Here is a 16,528-nt window from a genome sequence, read left to right on the forward strand (position 1 = left end):
AGAGGCAGTAGGGGTGACCAGGGATGTTCTCTTGATAAGTGTGTGAATGGACCATTTTCTAGTCCTGCTAAGCATTAAATATGTAACGAGTACTTTTGGGTGTAGTAAAAAGTACATTATTTTCTTTAGGAATGTAGTGAATTAAAAGTAAAAGTTGTCTGAAATATTAATAGTAAAGTACAGATACCCCCAAAAAACGACTTAAGTAGTACTTTAAAGTATTTTTTACTTAAGTACTTTACACCACTTCTAATCCCTATATAGTGCACTATTTCTTAAAAAAAAAGTACTGCACTACTTAGGGAATAGGGTGCCATTTGAGATGCAGACAATATCTCTGTGTACGAGTACTGGAATGGATAACTGCTTCAACAGTTAAAGAAACACCCTGAAATCGAACCTTTTTAACCAGCGAATCGACTCCCAGTCACAGGCCATTGAGCCAACCACTACAGAACGTTAGAAGTGAAGGAGCCTGGCTCTAAGCTCTACTCCCAGTGTATGATAATAATAATCATTAGATTGATGTATTGATTGTGGTGAGTATAAGTATGCCATTGTCATAAAGTACATCCCAAGCGGAAAACCCTCTTTGAGACCCGGATGCGTTCATACTTCTCTTCTCTTCAACAGTAGTAAAATGTTTCCTCTGCTCCCTCCTGTCTCTCTTCACAGGAAAACCATCACCACTCTGTCATTTTCCCCTGATGGCAAATATGTGGTCACAGGAGAGGTGAGTGTCTTCTCATTGTGTTTTCGCATGCTGTGATGATGTGATAAAATGGACTGCAACCTTTTCGAAAAGATCTGACTGTTTCCCGCTCCACTGCCACTGCTTGGCAAAGCTATCATACCAGTGTACAACCCCAGAGTTCATAAATTGAACTCTGTCTGTGCCACATCATCAACAAAGGAGTGCTTCTATAACTGTGAATGCTACAAAACATACCCACAGATTGTTGTGTGTGTGTGTGTGTGTGTGTGTGTGTGTGTGTGTGTGTGTGTGTGTGTGTGTGTGTGTGTGTGTGTGTGTGTGTGTGTGTGTGTGTGTGTGTGTGTGTGTGTGTGTGTGTGTGTGTGTGTGTGTGTGTATGGGCTCGCGTTCGTGCGTGCTAGTCTAATCCTCTCCCATCTACTAAGAGCTTATTAGCCAGACAAGTGTGTGTGAATGTGTGTGTGCTGCTGCAGGGTTGCCATGGCAGCACGAGGGGGCAGGGTGGCAGACTGACTCTGTTGGCTGTCTGAAGGAGAGAGAGAGAGAGAGAGGGAGGGAGGAGAGAAGGGAGGGGAAGAGACAGACGGCTAGAGGGAGACTTCCAGGGATGTAGCAGAAGGCATAGAGTGTGTGCTGGTGCTCACCCTGCCTGTCTGTGCTCTGTGGTGTAGCTAGCTGACCGTGCTGCAAGCTGCTGCTGCCCTATGTATGTACTCAAAGGGAGGTCCACACAGTCTGCTTCTGTTCTGTCTTTAAAAGAGCTAGACGTCATCAGCTGTCCTGATTGTGTTATTTTCTAAAGAAGTGCACCAAAAGCAAATTCCTTTTGTCCAACATCCCTAACCATGGGTTTACTCTACCTAGCTGCTACTGTAGTCTATGATATTTATTTCAAATGAAAAATAAAAAAGAAGAATATTTGTCACATGTGCCAAATACAACAGTGAAATGCTTACTTACAAGCCCTTAACCAACAATGCAGTTTAAAAAAAAAAGTGTTAAAGTATTTACAAAAATAAACGTAAGTAAAAAAATATCTAAAGAACAAACAATTAAAGAGCAACAATAAATAACAGTTGCGACGCTATATGCAAGGTGTACCGGTACACAGAGTCCATGTGTTAGTCAAGGTAATTAAGGTAATAAACTCAGCCAAAAAAGAAACACCCTCTCACTGTCAACTGTGTTTATTTTCAGCAAACTTAACATGGATAAATATTTGTATGAACATAACAAGATTCAACAACTGAGACATAAACTGAACAAGTTCCACAGACATGTGACAAACAGAAGTTGAATAATGTGTCCCTGAACAAAGGGGGGGTCAAAATCAAAAGTATCTGGAGTACTGCAGTGCATCACCTCCTCATGGACTGCACCAGATTTGCCCGTTCTTGCTGTGAGATGTTACCCCACTCTTCCACCAAGGCACCTGCAAGTTCCTGGACATTTCAGATTGCCTGCAATGACAACAAGCTCAGTCCGATGATGCTGTGACACACTCCCCCAGACCATGACGGACCCTCCACCTCCAAATCGATCCCGCTCCAGAGTACAGGCCTCGGTGTAACGCTCATTCCTTCGACGGTAAACGCGAATCCGACCATCACCCCTGGTGAGACAAAACCGCGACTCGTCAGTGAAGAGCACTTTTTGCCAGTCCTGTCTGGTCCAGCAACGGTGGGTTTGTGCCCATAGGCGATGTTGTTGCCGGTGACGTCTGATGAGGACCTGCCTTACAACAGGCCTACAAGCCCTCAGTCCAGCCTCTCTCAGCCTATTGCGGACTGTCAGCGTGGTAGATGTGTTGTTACCTACCTTTACCTACCTGGGGGCGGCCTGTCAAGAAGTCCAGGATCCTCTGCCTGCCTCTGAGCCTCTGCCTGCAGAGGGGAAGACAGTACTAGAGATGCTTTGGAATTAATTTCCTGGCTTAAGTCTCCCTCGCCTTTCCTCTTTAAATTCCCTCCACTCGATCTTCTGTTCTATCCTTGAGTTGCATAAGACAAATCATTTACAATGTACCCGCAGTTACAGGGTACATTGAAAAGCTTAGTGGAGACTAGAGACTTCTGTCCTCAGACAACATCTGCATGATCCAGGGAATCGGACTGAGGCTACATCACCTTTTGGATACAAACCTGTCAGGTCGTCATTATAAGAGTTAGTTCTTAATCCATTTGCCTGGATGAATGAATGGGAAATAAATGAAGATAAGATGAACATGTGTGGGTGTGATACATGGAGTAGGCTAGAGTGACAAGAAGTAGAATATTTTTGTGCATGATTTATCATTTTGTCTTTCATTCATCTCTATTTCTTCCTTTCCTCCTCCCAATCTCCCCTTCCAGAGTGGGCACATGCCTGCTGTGCGGGTGTGGGACGTTGCAGAGCGGACTCAGGTGGCCGAGCTACAGGAGCATAAGTACGGCATCTCCTGCGTGGCCTTCAGCCCTAACAGCAAGTACATCGTCAGCGTGGGATACCAGCACGACATGATCGTCAATGTCTGGGCCTGGAAGGTAGCGAGCTACTCCCTTATTAGGTCTTCATTGGGTCTTATTAGGTCTTCAAATGTCTCCATTTTCCAATACATTTTGGATGAGTAAAAAAATACTTTAGCTACTTAGGCCCATTGCTCCTTTGGAAGAAGAGGCAATCGACGACGACTCTCCAAATACATTAATATACATATAGCCAGATGGTGCGGTTTTTAAACTGCTGTTCAATGTTTTATACTGAACACCTTTCCTCTCTTCTTCTCTGAGGAAAATAAAGTATATATCTAATGTCGATCTACAGTCCTTGTTCTGTGCTATTTTTTTCTCCGTCTCAGAAAAACATTGTGGTGGCAGCCAACAAAGTCTCCAGTAAAGTGACGGCCGTGTCCTTCTCAGACGACAGCTCCTACTTTGTCACGGCAGGGAACAGGCACGTCAAGTTCTGGTACCTGGATCACACCAAATCCTCCAAGGTATTTACAGTCAGTCACACCAACAACAGCATGACTTAATCCATAACTGATCAATAACAACTGTTGAGTTAATTAACAAATTAGATAATAACTAACGGACTTAAGAAGAAATTTGATTCTACCTGCCACCCTAATTAGGTGTGATTTTGTTGGAATTTAACAAATACTTTATGTGGAATTGTTGGAGGTCACAAGGACCAGTTTTGGAAACTCTTCTCTTCAGTAAGCTATTAGGATGATAACAGACATCAGATCTCAAGTTCAATAGCCATGTTGATGCCCAATCTAAATTTCCTACCACTCAAAATCCAGCAGCATACCACCCTGCATCCCACTGTTGGCTTGCTTCTGAAGCTAAGCAGGGTATGTCCTGGTCAGTCCCTGGATGGGAAACCACATGCTGCTGGAAGTGGTGTTGGAGTGCCAGCAGGAGGCACTCTTTCCTCAGGTCTAAAAAATATCCCAATGCCCCAGGGCAGTGATTGGGGACATTGCCCTGTGTAGGATGCCGTCTTTCGGATGGGACGTGAAACGGGTGTCCTGACTCTCTGAGGTCATTAAAGATCCCATGGCACTTATCGTAAGAGTAGGGGTGTTAACCCTGGTGTCCTGGCTAAATTCCCAAGCTGTCCCTCATACCATCACGGTCACCTAATCATCCCCAGCTTACAATTGGCTCATTCATCCCCCTACTCTCCCCTGTAACTATTTCCCAGGTCGTTGCTGTAAATGAGAGCATGTTCTCAGTCAACTTACCTGATAAAAAAAATCTAATAAAAAAAGTTTGGGGTCACTTAGAAATATCCTTGTTTTCCATAAAAACCTACATGAATTGAGTTACAAAATTAATAGGAAATATAGTCAAGACATTGACAAGGTTGTAAATATTTTTTTCAATTGAAATAATAATTGTGCCCTTCAAACTTTGCTTTCGTCAAAGAATCCTCCATTTTCTGCAATTATAGCATTGCAGACCTTTGCCTTCTAGTTGTCAATTTGTTGAGGTAATCTGAAGAGATTTCACCCCACGCTTCCTGAAGCACCTCCCACAAGTTGGATTGGCTTGATGGGCACTTCTTACGTACCATACGGTCAAGCTGCTCCAACAACAGCTCAATAGGGTTGAGATCCAGTGACTGTGCTGGCCACTCCATTATAGACAGAATACCAGCTGACTGCTTCTTCCCTAAATAGTTCTTGCATACTTTGGAGCTGTGCTTTGGGTCATTGTCCTGTCGTAGGAGGAAATTGGCTCCAATTAAGTGCCGTCCACAGGGTATGACATGACGTTGCAAAATGGAATGATAGCCTTCCTTCTTCAAGATCCCTTTTACACTGTACAAATCTCCCACTTTACCACCACCAAAACACCCCCGGACCATCACATTGCCTCCACCATGCTTGACAGATGGCGTCAAGCACTCCTCCAGCATCTTTTCATTTTTTCTGCGTCTCACAAATGTTCTTCTTTGTGATCCGAACACCTCAAACTTAGATTTGTCTCTCCATAACACTTTTTAAGAGTCTTCCTCTGTTGAGTGTCTGTTTTTTAGCCCATCTTAATATTTTCTTTTTATTGGCCAGTCTGAGATATGGCTTTTTCTTTGCAGCTCTGCCTAGAAGGCCAGCATCCCGGAGTCGCCTCTTCATTGTTGACGGGTTTAGGTTAACATACCAAACTGATGGACTAGGTCTTTCAGACCCCATAGCAATGGCTCTCAAATAATTCCTCCCTCCCTCTCTCCCTCCCCGTGTCTGCTAGGTGAATGCCACAGTTCCTCTGCTGGGTCGCTCAGGGCTCCTGGGAGAGTTGAGGAACAACTTCTTCTCTGACGTGGCATGTGGGAAGGGTCGTAAAGCCGGCAGCACCTTCTGCATCACTTCCTCAGGCCTGCTCTGCGAGTTCAATGACAAACGCCTGCTGGACAAATGGGTGGAGCTAAGGGTGAGTTACTTTAAACTCTAGGTCACATTCAGTATAGGCACAACGTAACAAGACATTTTGCAACCGAAAACGGAAATGAGCCTTGTTAAAGGAGTCATTCATAGAATTAAGAATTGATCTCCTTGACTCAAAAGTATTTGGCTGCCAGGTTAAAAAGGCAATAAAATAAAATGGAAAGGAAACCCTGAATTCAGTGACATTTTAGAGTTCCCTACAGACGTGTGGTGGTGCTCACCTTTCCAGTTTATTGGACACATTTAGGCAACAGGCTACTCTCCGGTTCTACTGGAACTGTAGCTGCCTGGCTGTGTCCACAAGCGGAGAGTAACACTATGAATCTCTTTAGTCTAAAACCCTGTGAATGAATGGAGTATCGCTACAGGACCCATGGTGTGTAAACGTTGGCAGAGAAGGAGCTGGTGACTTATCACAGCTTCTGCTGCATAACCAGCTTAGAACTTTTTCAATCTACTTGTGGCACAGGTTCAAACTTTCAAGCCACTTGACTGGCTACTATATCCTAATTCATATGTAGCCACCGACTGTCATACAATACACTGCTTTCAGCCCCTTCTTAAAAGTCAGTTATAGACAGACAACTCGTGTAGGGGTTGTGGTCCTGTAGGAGTGTTCATTTGCCCCTCTGTGCTGCTGTCTAATATTAGTCTTCTTCTGCTTCTTCTCTTACACTGTCCAGAAAAACGTCGTCATCACAGTAAGTCTGTCCCTCATCTGTGCTGCAGCAGTTGTCACTTCCATGTCACATCAGCTGAAAGTTGTGCCCTCCGATACCTCCGAGCATCCCATTGGGAGTCTTTCTCAGAACACTGCGTTCTATCATGCCCACCTGTCCACCCTATTGGCTGTGTGTGTGTTTGACTTGACCCTAGTCTTTGTCGTCATCTGCTCACACACCAGATGTTGGCCGTCCATTGTCCTCACTCAAACCTTCCATCACCTCGTGTCCACATGATTATACATACACTCCATAACAAAATATAGAGGGTTTATAATGGCGTTGGTGTGAAAACAATATGATATATGAACTTGTCCACAGAATTCAATAGGACACATGTTGTATCTCTATGAACTCATTGATTCCCCCCCTTTAGATAAGTATACCTTGTTTACTCACATTTAAAATCTGGGGTAAAGTTGACTTCAGCATACACATACATTTTCTCCCAGGTTTTCATGTGAGAAAAGGTATGTCATTGTTAGCATCACTCTTCGATATAGGCTAGCCTTTATTCACATTAAAAACCTGAGGTAGAGTTGATTTCAGCACCACCGGTCACCTCATTTTGGTGTTGGTGTGAGAACAAAACAATGTTTTCACCCCAGGCCTTCGATAGATACTTCTCGTATCATTGCTAGTGCTAACCTCATGGTTTCCTGGTTTCATATCCTGAGGGCCTGAGAAGGTCATGTTGACTTGTGGGATTATACTCTGTTTTGGTTTTTATGAACTGTACATTGAAAAATGCATGGGAATTATCAGGTCAAAGGGTCAGTTTGTACAGTATTTTCATCTGGTCGTCAGAATTCATGCAGGACTTTGATGGAGGGGCCTTAGTATGCGTCCCCAAATGGCACCCTATTCTTACAATGGGAAGAACATGTATATGAACCCTTTCGAATGACCTGGATTTCTGCATAAATTGGTCATAAACAATTTGTCTTACCGTGGACTGACTTTTAGAGATACTTTTGTAACCCTTTCCAGCTTTATACAAGGCACCAATTCTTAATCTTAGGTCTTCTGAGATGTCTTTGGTTCGAGGCATGGTTCACATCAGGCAATGCTTCTTGTGAATAGCAAAGTCAAATTTTTGTGAGTTTTTTTTTTATTGGGCAGCTCCATACCAAAATCTCCAATCTCGTCTCATTGATTCGACTCCAGGTTAGTTGACTCCTGACTTCAATTAGCTTTTGGAGAAGTCATTAGCCTAGGGGTTCACATACTGTTTCCAACCCACACTGTGAATGTTTAAATGATGTATTCAATATAGGCAAGCAAAGTACAATCATTTGTGTGTTATTAGCTTAAGCACACTGTGTTTGTCTATTGTTGTGACTTAGATGAAGATCAGATCAAATTGTATGTCAAATCTATGCAGATATCCAGGTAATTCCAAAGGGTTCACATACTTTTTCTTGCCACTGTATATAGTGCACTACTTTTGACCAGAGATTAAAGGGACCTGGTCAAACATAGAAGACTATAAAGGGAATAGGGTGCAATTTTGGATGCAGACTTTGAGGTCTCAACAACCTTTGCCTGAACTTGTACCACATTATTGGAACCCACTCTACCAGAGAGTGATCCCTGCCTGATTGACAATGCTTGGCCTGGCACCTTCGTGCTGACAGTGCTGAAGTGGGTCGGGGCTACGGTGGGGCGGGTGGGTGGCAAGGGAGAGAAGAATGGAAATGAAAGCGGGGGAGAGAAAAGAGAATGAGAGAAAAGAGAGAGAGCGAGGGAGAAGAGGATTGGACAATGCTTGCTCTGTCTGATTCAGAGCTCATCAACCTCTGCGACACCATCACATTCCATCCTGGCACCTCCACTCGCGCTGCTCGTCAAGAAAACGCCTATTGTTTCTCTCAACGCAATTGATTAGTTGGCGCTCTTAACATTCTCACTGTGAAGCTACTGGTGGGGATTTTTAAAGACTTCCAAACATGAGGTGCTTTAGCCTGTAACAAGTGACCACAACCACTACATCAAACTGGGACATTTGTCTTTCATCCCCTCCCATGAACTGCATATGTGACATGCTGTAGAAGGCAGGAGAGAAATTACCCTCTGTAATAACAGGACTGTCACCATACACTCCTCTTCCCCAGAGGCCACTTGATGCTGTCACTTTCATATATTTTGGTTTCTCCCCTGCTAAGATGGTTGCTTCACTGGCATGCTTTGATTGTAGGGAAAGCACAGCATGCTTTGGCAACCCAAGCCCAATGGGGGAATGTGTAAACGATTTAGTAAATTACTGTTGTTGGACTTGGAGCTAAATATGTGTCCAGTCTGGGCACCATGGCTGGCCGAATCGCTCTTATACGTTATTCTAAGCATCATACTGGTAAATTGGAAAATGATATTGCGTATTGTTGTTTACAAGCTGTAGGCCTAGATGTCATTATGCTGCACGCGAGCATTTGTGGTTTCTGGATGCCTTGCATCTTTCAGCTTTACCACAGGGAAATATATTGCATATCATTCTGTTTCTGGCTTCCTGTTTCTGCGGTTAACTTTGGACAATATTGCTTTTCTAGTGAAGCCACTTCTTCTGCCTAAATTAAATTACTTGAGAGATGTTTTCATATTGTTTGCCCAGGGGCCTAGCGACAGTAAAGCTGGTAATATTGGCAAGTGAAATGATATCAGTATTTTCACAGAATAACAAGTCTGTGGTGCTGACTGCTAGTCCCTAGAAGTGGGTTCTCTGATGCTCCACTGACAATGGGCTTCAATAGGTTCAATATTATTGACAGACAGCATTCTAGTTCTTTCTGCTGTCTGTGCAAGTTTATTTCCCTGAAGACCTATAAGCCTATGTTGTGCAGCAGATCGTCAGTGTTTCCCCTAGAGTATTTTCAAGGTGGTTCTTGAAAGGCCCTTAAATCAACGTCCAAAGCCTCTTTAAAATCCCACTCCGTAATTCAACACAACAAATGTTTTTTCAATTGAAACTCTTTTATGCAGTGGGGAAAAGAGCCAGACGTGGTGGCCAGTACCGTATACTCTGTACAATAGTAGGGGAAGCAATGTTGTGTATAACCCCCCTTCCTCTCCTCTGCTCCCCCAGACATCTCAGGCCACATCTCTGTCTGTGACAGAGGAGCTGATCTTCTGTGGCTGTGCAGACGGCACCGTGAGGGTCTTCAGCCCTGTCAACCTGCACTTCATCTGTACCCTGCCACGCCCACACAGCCTGGGAACAGACATCGCCACCGTGGTGGAGGCTAGGTGAGTGTCAGTCAGAGCCAGAGAGGTAAAGGTGAGTGTCTAGGAAAAAGGTCTCAGACCGTAACGTTGATATTATAAACAGCAACGTAAAGAGGTCTTCGTGTCTGCAAGGGTATATTTTAAGAAAAAGGAACACTATTCAAAAAAAAAATAATCGTGCAATTTTAAACGTCAATATAATGACGTTTACATGATGCCCTGATCGTGAGTAAAGTGTCCAGTGGCTGAATAGTTTGTTTGTGGCTGTGGGAAGTGGGAGCAGTCCAGTTGATTAGCCAGAGAAGTGTGGGTTGTGTGGTATCTGCTTCTCATACAGCATCATACTCTACATACCAATGCAAATACCCAACAAACCAACCACACAAAATACCCTTGAATGATTTCCTTTTTGTTATTACTTTTCATCCAGGATGCACGGGGGCCCAGCTGGAGTTAAATATCAGATTGTGTTCCTATCATGTGTGTTCCCCTCAAGTTCTTTTTAAATATATATTTTGTCATTGATGCCTTCAGAAAGACAAAACAGAGATTCCTCTGCGAGTTAGTTCTCTTCTCCTCATAAACATGGACTGAGTGCTGAGATGCTGACGCTGTAATTCTGCTGGTTCATTTCCCTGTTCGACTGACTCACTGACAATAGGCCCCAGATGTTCCAAACAGGTTAGCTGACTAATCATGTCTGTACAGTAGCATGTTTGTGTGGGACATGAAAAAGCCCACCGGTGAAAGGAAGGGAAAGGGGGATACCTAGTCAGTTGTCCAACTGAATGTATTCAACTGAAAATGTGTCTTCCGCCTTTTAACCCATCCCCTCTGAATCAGAGAAGTGCTGGGGGGGGTTGCCTTAATCGACATCCACGTCTTCGGCGCCCGGGGAACAGTGGGTTAACTGCCTTGCTCAGGGGCAGAATGACATATTTTTACCTTGTCAGCTCGGAGATTCGATCCAGGAACCTTCTGGCCCAACGCTCTAACCACTAAGCTACCTGCTGCCCCTGACTAACTGCATGGGTGTGTCCCAAATGACACCTTATTCCCTATTTAGTGCACTACTTTTGAACAGGGCCCAGAGATGGTGTTGTAGTTATGCTCATGAAGAAACTACTATTAAGTGAAGCCTGCCATCAAGGCCAGCTCGCTACTGTATAGAAGTTTCTGTGGGACACCCCTGTTAAGTGGCCAGACCTCTCCCAGTATGCACATCATGTTCTGGTCAAAAGCACAGCTGGTAAAAAAAATCTGCCTAAAACAATTTGCCTAAAAACACAACCATTAAATTACCATTAAAGTTGGGCTTTTCCATAACCCTTGTATTGAGTAACTTTTTGACTATCTTGTAAATGATCTCTGGGTTCTGGAAAAGTCCTTTCTAAATTTAATGTCTACTTTTTATTACAGTGTAACAGTGCTATTATATATCAACTCTCCCCTCCCTCCCTCTCTCCCTCCAGCCACCTCTTCAGCCACAAGATGGACGCCCGGTACCCCGACACAGTGGCTGTATCATATGACCCTGCGAGCCGCTGGCTGTCCTGTGTCTACAACGACCACAGCCTGTACGTGTGGGACGTACGGGACCTCAGGAAAGTGGGCAAGGTCTACTCCGCCCTCTACCACTCGGCTTGCGTGTGGAGCGTCGAGGTAAGGCCTGGAGGAATATGTTGCGTTACAAAGCCTTCGTCAGGGCATTCGGAAACCTGGTTGAGTGTATGCGTATCGTATCACTCCTTACTCCTTGTATACAGAGGCTTATTTTACATGTAGAAAAGAAACAAGATACCCGTTGCACACTGTTGAATGATGCTCTCGTTTATGTTGTTGGGTGCAGCACAGCATTCAACGGTGTGCGGGTATCTTATTCTGTAGTGCCATTTTTCAACCCCGCAGCTGGAATGTGCGTATATTAGTTTAGAACTGTTTCCGTGTCCTATGTACTTTTTTTTTTTAGGTGTATCCAAAATGTATCTGTATGAATGTTTGCATCATCTCTTCCAGACGCCAGGTCTACTAATGTTCCATGTTCTGTGTACCTGGACAGGTGTACCCGGACAGGGTAAGTGATGGTGAGCAGCCCTGTCTGCCTCCAGGCTCCTTCCTCAGCTGCTCCTCAGACAACACCATCCGTCTCTGGAACACTGACGGTCACAGCACCACCCTCAGCCGCAACGTCATCAGCAACGTACGTCTGTCTTTCAACACACCCTGTAACTCCTGCTAGCTCACCAGCTCCCCCTCCTCTAACCGTAACCCCCGCCCTCCTCAGCTGCCTGCAACGTATGTCTCACACACTCCCGTCGAGCTAAATAACTTCTGATCTCAACACGAATGGCTGCTGATTTGAGATTTGATAGATAGTTGTTCTACTCAAAGAGGAGAGGAACCTATGAATCCAGAGTTATACCGTGAGAGGGGGACACTGACTCTGCAGCACACACAACCACCTGACAGAGATCGATTGATGGTGAATCTACAGTGTATGGTTTTCTCAGCTAATAACCTGTCCCTCCACTTCTCTTTCTCCAGGACCTCCAGAAGATCATCTACATGGACAACAACACGGCCGGCCTGCTGGACACAGAGTGCCTCAACTCGGGGAACGGAGAGAAGGCCGACCCCCAGACCTCAGAGACCAGGACGGGCATCAGGACCATGTGTGTGAGCCCCGACGGGCAGCACCTGGCGTCGGGCGACCGCACCGGCACCTTGAGGTACTGTTGGAGAAAAATAGTGTTTGTTCACACACCTGCAGTTCCAAGTCTATGGAAGAAACGATAGTAGAACGAGAAACTCTGGTACATTGGTAGTCTTGATTACTCTACAAACAATTCAATGGATCTTGTTTAAGCAATCAATGTTTGGGTTAGTAGACCTTCATCCGGGGAAAACACTGAGGTACAGTACCTCTCCCATGCCTTCCTAGAGAGAGCCTTGTTTTTAATCTCCACCCTTCAGGCATCAGCACCTCTGTCCTCATTCAATTCACTTAATTAGACTCCTGGGAGGGTGTGTGTTCTCAAAGCAGTGTTTTTAAAATGTGTTTATTTAACCTTTATTTAACTTGGCAAGTCAGTTACGAACAAATTCTTATTTACAATGATGGCCTACCCCAGCCAAACCCTAACCCGGTGGATGCTGGGTAAATTGTGCACTGCCCTGTCTGACTCCCAATCACTGTGTTTGTTAAATTGGGGTTACAGGAGGTTAGAGTCCTTTCAGCAGCAGCAGTCCTGCTGCATCTTTCCACATACAGTTGAAGTCGGAGGTTTCCATGCACCTTAGCCAAATACATTTAAACTCAGTTTTACACAATTCCTGACATTTAATCCTAGTAAAAATTCCCTGTCTTAGGTCAGTTAGGATCACCACTTTATTTTAAGAATGTGAAATGTCAGAATAATAGTAGAGAGTGATTATTTCAGCTTTTATTTCTTTCATCAAATTCCCAGTGGGTCAGAAGTTTCCATACACTCAATTAGTATTTGGTAGCATTGCCTTTAAATTGTTTAACTTGGGTCAAATGTTTCGGGTAGCGCTCCACAAGCTTCCCACAATAAGTTGGGTGAATTTTGGCCCATTCCTCCTGACAGAACTGGTGTAACTGAGTCAGGTTTGTAGGCCTCCTTGCTCACACACGCTTTTTCAGTTCTGCCTACACATTTTCTATAGGATTGAGGTCAGGGCTTTTTGATGGCTCTCTAATACCTTGTCTTTGTTGTCTTTAAGTCATTTTGCCACAACTTTGGAAGTATGCTTGGTGTCATTGTCCATTTGGAAGACCCATTTGTGACCAAGCTTTAACTTCCTGACTGATGTCTTGACATGTTGTTTCAATATATCCACATAATTTTCCTGCCTCATGATGTCATCTATTTTGTGAAGTGCACCAGTCACTCCTGCAGCAAAGCACCCCCACAACATGATGCTGCCACCCCCTTGCTTCAAGGTTGGGATGGTGTTCTTCGGCTTGTAAGCCTCCCCATTTTACCTCCAAACATAACGATGGTCATTATGGCCGAACAGTTCTATTTTTGTTTCATCAGACCAGAGGACATTTCTCCCTAAAGTATGATTATTTGTCCCCATGTGCAGTTGAAAACCATAGTCTGGCTTTTTTATGGCGGTTTTGCAGCAGTGGCTTCTTCCTTGCTGAGCAGCCTTTCAGGTTATGTCGATATAGGACTCGTTTTACTGTGGAAATAGATACTTTTGTACCTGTTTCCTACAGTATCTTCACAAGCTCCTTGACTGTTGTTCTGGGATTGATTTGCACTTTTCCCACCAAAGTACGTTCATCTGTAGGAGACAGAATGCGTCTCCTTCCTGAGCGGTATGATGGCTGCGTGGTCCCATGGTGTTTATACTTGCGTACTATTGTTTGTACAGATGAACGTGGTACCTTCAGGCGTTTGGAAATTGCTCCCAAGGATGAACCAGACGTGTGGAGGTTTTTTCTGAGATCTTGACTGATTTCTTTTGATTTTCCCATGATGTCAACCAAAGAGGCACTGAGTTTGAAGGTAGTTACATCCACAGGTAAACCTCCAATTGACTCAAATGATGTCAATTAGCCTATCAGAAGCTTCTAAAGCCATGACATCATTTTTTTGAATTTTCCAAGCTGTTTAAAGGCACAGTAAACTTCTGACCCACTGGAATTGTGATACAGTGAATTATAAGTGAAATAATCTGTCTGTGAACAATTGTCGGAAAAAATTACTTGTGTCATGCACAAAGTAGATGTCCTAACCAACTTGCCAAAACTATAGTTTGTTAACAAGAAATGTGTGGAGTGGTTAAAAAACAAGTTTTAATGACTCCAACCTAAGTGTATGTAAACTTCCGACTTCAACTGTAACTGGATGGATGGATGCACCATGGCTAGATCACTAATGACCCGGTGAACACCAAGGCTACTTGTTAGAATGTCACACAAAATGTAATGATGGCGGTCTACTCTGCATTCTACTGCGGCCCTGTGGTGTCTGTGTAGAGAGACTCAGCTGTGCTGTAAACCATATGCGGTCCTCCCAAAAAAGTAGTGTTTGTTGTGTTAAGGACTAATAAAGTACTATTCTATTCTAATTGCTGTTGCAGAATCCATGAGCTGGTGAGCATGGAGGAGATTCTGAACGTTCAGGCCCACGACTCTGAGATCCTTTGTCTGGAATACTCCAAGCCTGAGACGGGTAAGTCAGACAGTGGCTTTCCCTCTCCTGGGAGGAAATTAAAGAGACACCATGCTTAATGATACTACTGGAGTTATAAACTACCTTCAGCTGCTTGCCAGATTCTTCACCAACCTCCCATTGACTTGTGAAACAAACCACTTCAGAGCTCCGGCAAGTTATAAGAAGGATGGGTTGTGAATTGACGTTCCCAATGAACACAGTAAAATCAAAGCTCTAAATAGGCATTTTGTGCAATGGAATGGAACTATCAAAGCACTCTAGAAGTTAGTTATTTTAGTAATTTTCAATGTAAAAATTTTTTAGGGGGTGGATCAGCTTTAATATTACAGATAGTTTGTGGCTTCTATCAATGTAATTGTCTGCATCATATCCAATCCCCCATCCTTTGTTATTTTCTCCTAACCCTATCACCCCTCCACCAATTGGAGTTAACTAATGGACAACAACAATTAAGCTTCTACTTCCAGCTTATACATACTATATACATTTTACAGACAAAGTATAGTTTTACATTAGTTCTCTTCTTTTTTTTGTCCCACCCTTCAGCTCCCATCAACCCCTCCCATCTACCTCTGAACACTATCTAGTTTTGATTTGCAAAAAATTCTAATAACCTGTTTTCGCTTTGTCATTATGGGGTATTGTGTGTAGGTTTATGAGGACATTTTTGTATTTAATCCATTTTAGAATAAGGCTGTCATGTAACAAAATGTGGAAAAGGGAAGGGTTCTGAATACTTTCTGAATGCACTGTAGTGCACTACTTTTGACGAGGGCCGATAGGGTTGTCGTAGTGCACTGTATAGGAAATAGGGTGCCATTTGGGACGCATGTAGTGGCTCACCTGTTAATATGAGTATTAATGATATTAAGGTTCTCTCAGTGGATCATTCCTCTCTAGGCCATTCGTTGGTGGTTGCCACCACATGCATAGAGGGGAAGATAGAAGGGCTAAGAATAAACCCAATACACTGACACACCCTCTGGCCGCCACACTGCACTGTACATTAACACCTCTAGGGTGCTAATATGCAGAACTGTTACTTACCATTGTCCTGTAGAACTGCTGTGTTCAGATAGCCTGCCTGCCTACAGTCATAGAAATATAATTAAGGGACAAAGCCTCCCGCAGACCACGGCAATTTGACTGGACCACCCATGGGTGCACTCGATATGCTCAATACGTTTTAAGTCTAGCGCTTGCCCTTGCTATTGTATCTTGCTGGGAACAAGGTTAACACAGTCACAAAGCTGCCAGATCCAGGATCGATGTGCAATCTCAGCAAGGAGAGGATGAGCTAAATAGATAGTGCTTTTCATTTACTCAGTTGAATCAGGTTGGAAATTCAATCAAGTCCCTCGGTAGAGTGCTTTAAATTCATTTTTGATTAACAATTCACATGGATATTGAGTTCCGTCAGCTCATTGGTATTAGGCTAATATAATCACGTTTGTTGACCATGTGGAGTGCAGTCACTCCACATAAGCACTGCATGTTGCACATGCAAATAGCTGTAGAGTCATCTATAAATAAATTAATAAAATATTTAGAAAGCAGTTTAATCTAGTTTTCCAGTATGATTTTGGTGAGAAATATTGGACTCGACCTAGCTGAGGATATTTCATATCCCTCTATGCAGGCGATCCCTACATGGCTCATGCTTGGCATACCGTAGTACTGCTCTCATTTCTCAGTGAGCCTCTAAGGAAAAAGAGAGTTTGCACTGCTG

The 16,528-nt window shown here is 43.8% G+C and overlaps 1 protein-coding gene across 3 annotated transcripts in view; it reads left to right on the forward strand.

Moving 5' to 3' along the window:
* The window catches only part of LOC135507961 (mitogen-activated protein kinase-binding protein 1-like), a 75,739-nt gene that overhangs the window by 34,036 nt on the left and 25,175 nt on the right, over positions 1–16,528 (forward strand). For all 3 annotated transcript variants that reach the window (XM_064927801.1, XM_064927803.1, XM_064927802.1), the window contains exons 4-12: positions 676–733; positions 3,067–3,237; positions 3,552–3,689; positions 5,452–5,634; positions 9,450–9,610; positions 11,062–11,251; positions 11,649–11,789; positions 12,134–12,318; positions 14,705–14,796. In XM_064927801.1, coding sequence (XP_064783873.1) covers positions 676–733; positions 3,067–3,237; positions 3,552–3,689; positions 5,452–5,634; positions 9,450–9,610; positions 11,062–11,251; positions 11,649–11,789; positions 12,134–12,318; positions 14,705–14,796 — 1,319 coding nt within the window. The remainder of the gene's footprint in view (positions 1–675; positions 734–3,066; positions 3,238–3,551; positions 3,690–5,451; positions 5,635–9,449; positions 9,611–11,061; positions 11,252–11,648; positions 11,790–12,133; positions 12,319–14,704; positions 14,797–16,528) is intronic.

This window comes from Oncorhynchus masou, chromosome 21, assembly GCF_036934945.1.
Source record: "Oncorhynchus masou masou isolate Uvic2021 chromosome 21, UVic_Omas_1.1, whole genome shotgun sequence".
Classification (NCBI taxonomy): domain Eukaryota; kingdom Metazoa; phylum Chordata; class Actinopteri; order Salmoniformes; family Salmonidae; genus Oncorhynchus; species Oncorhynchus masou.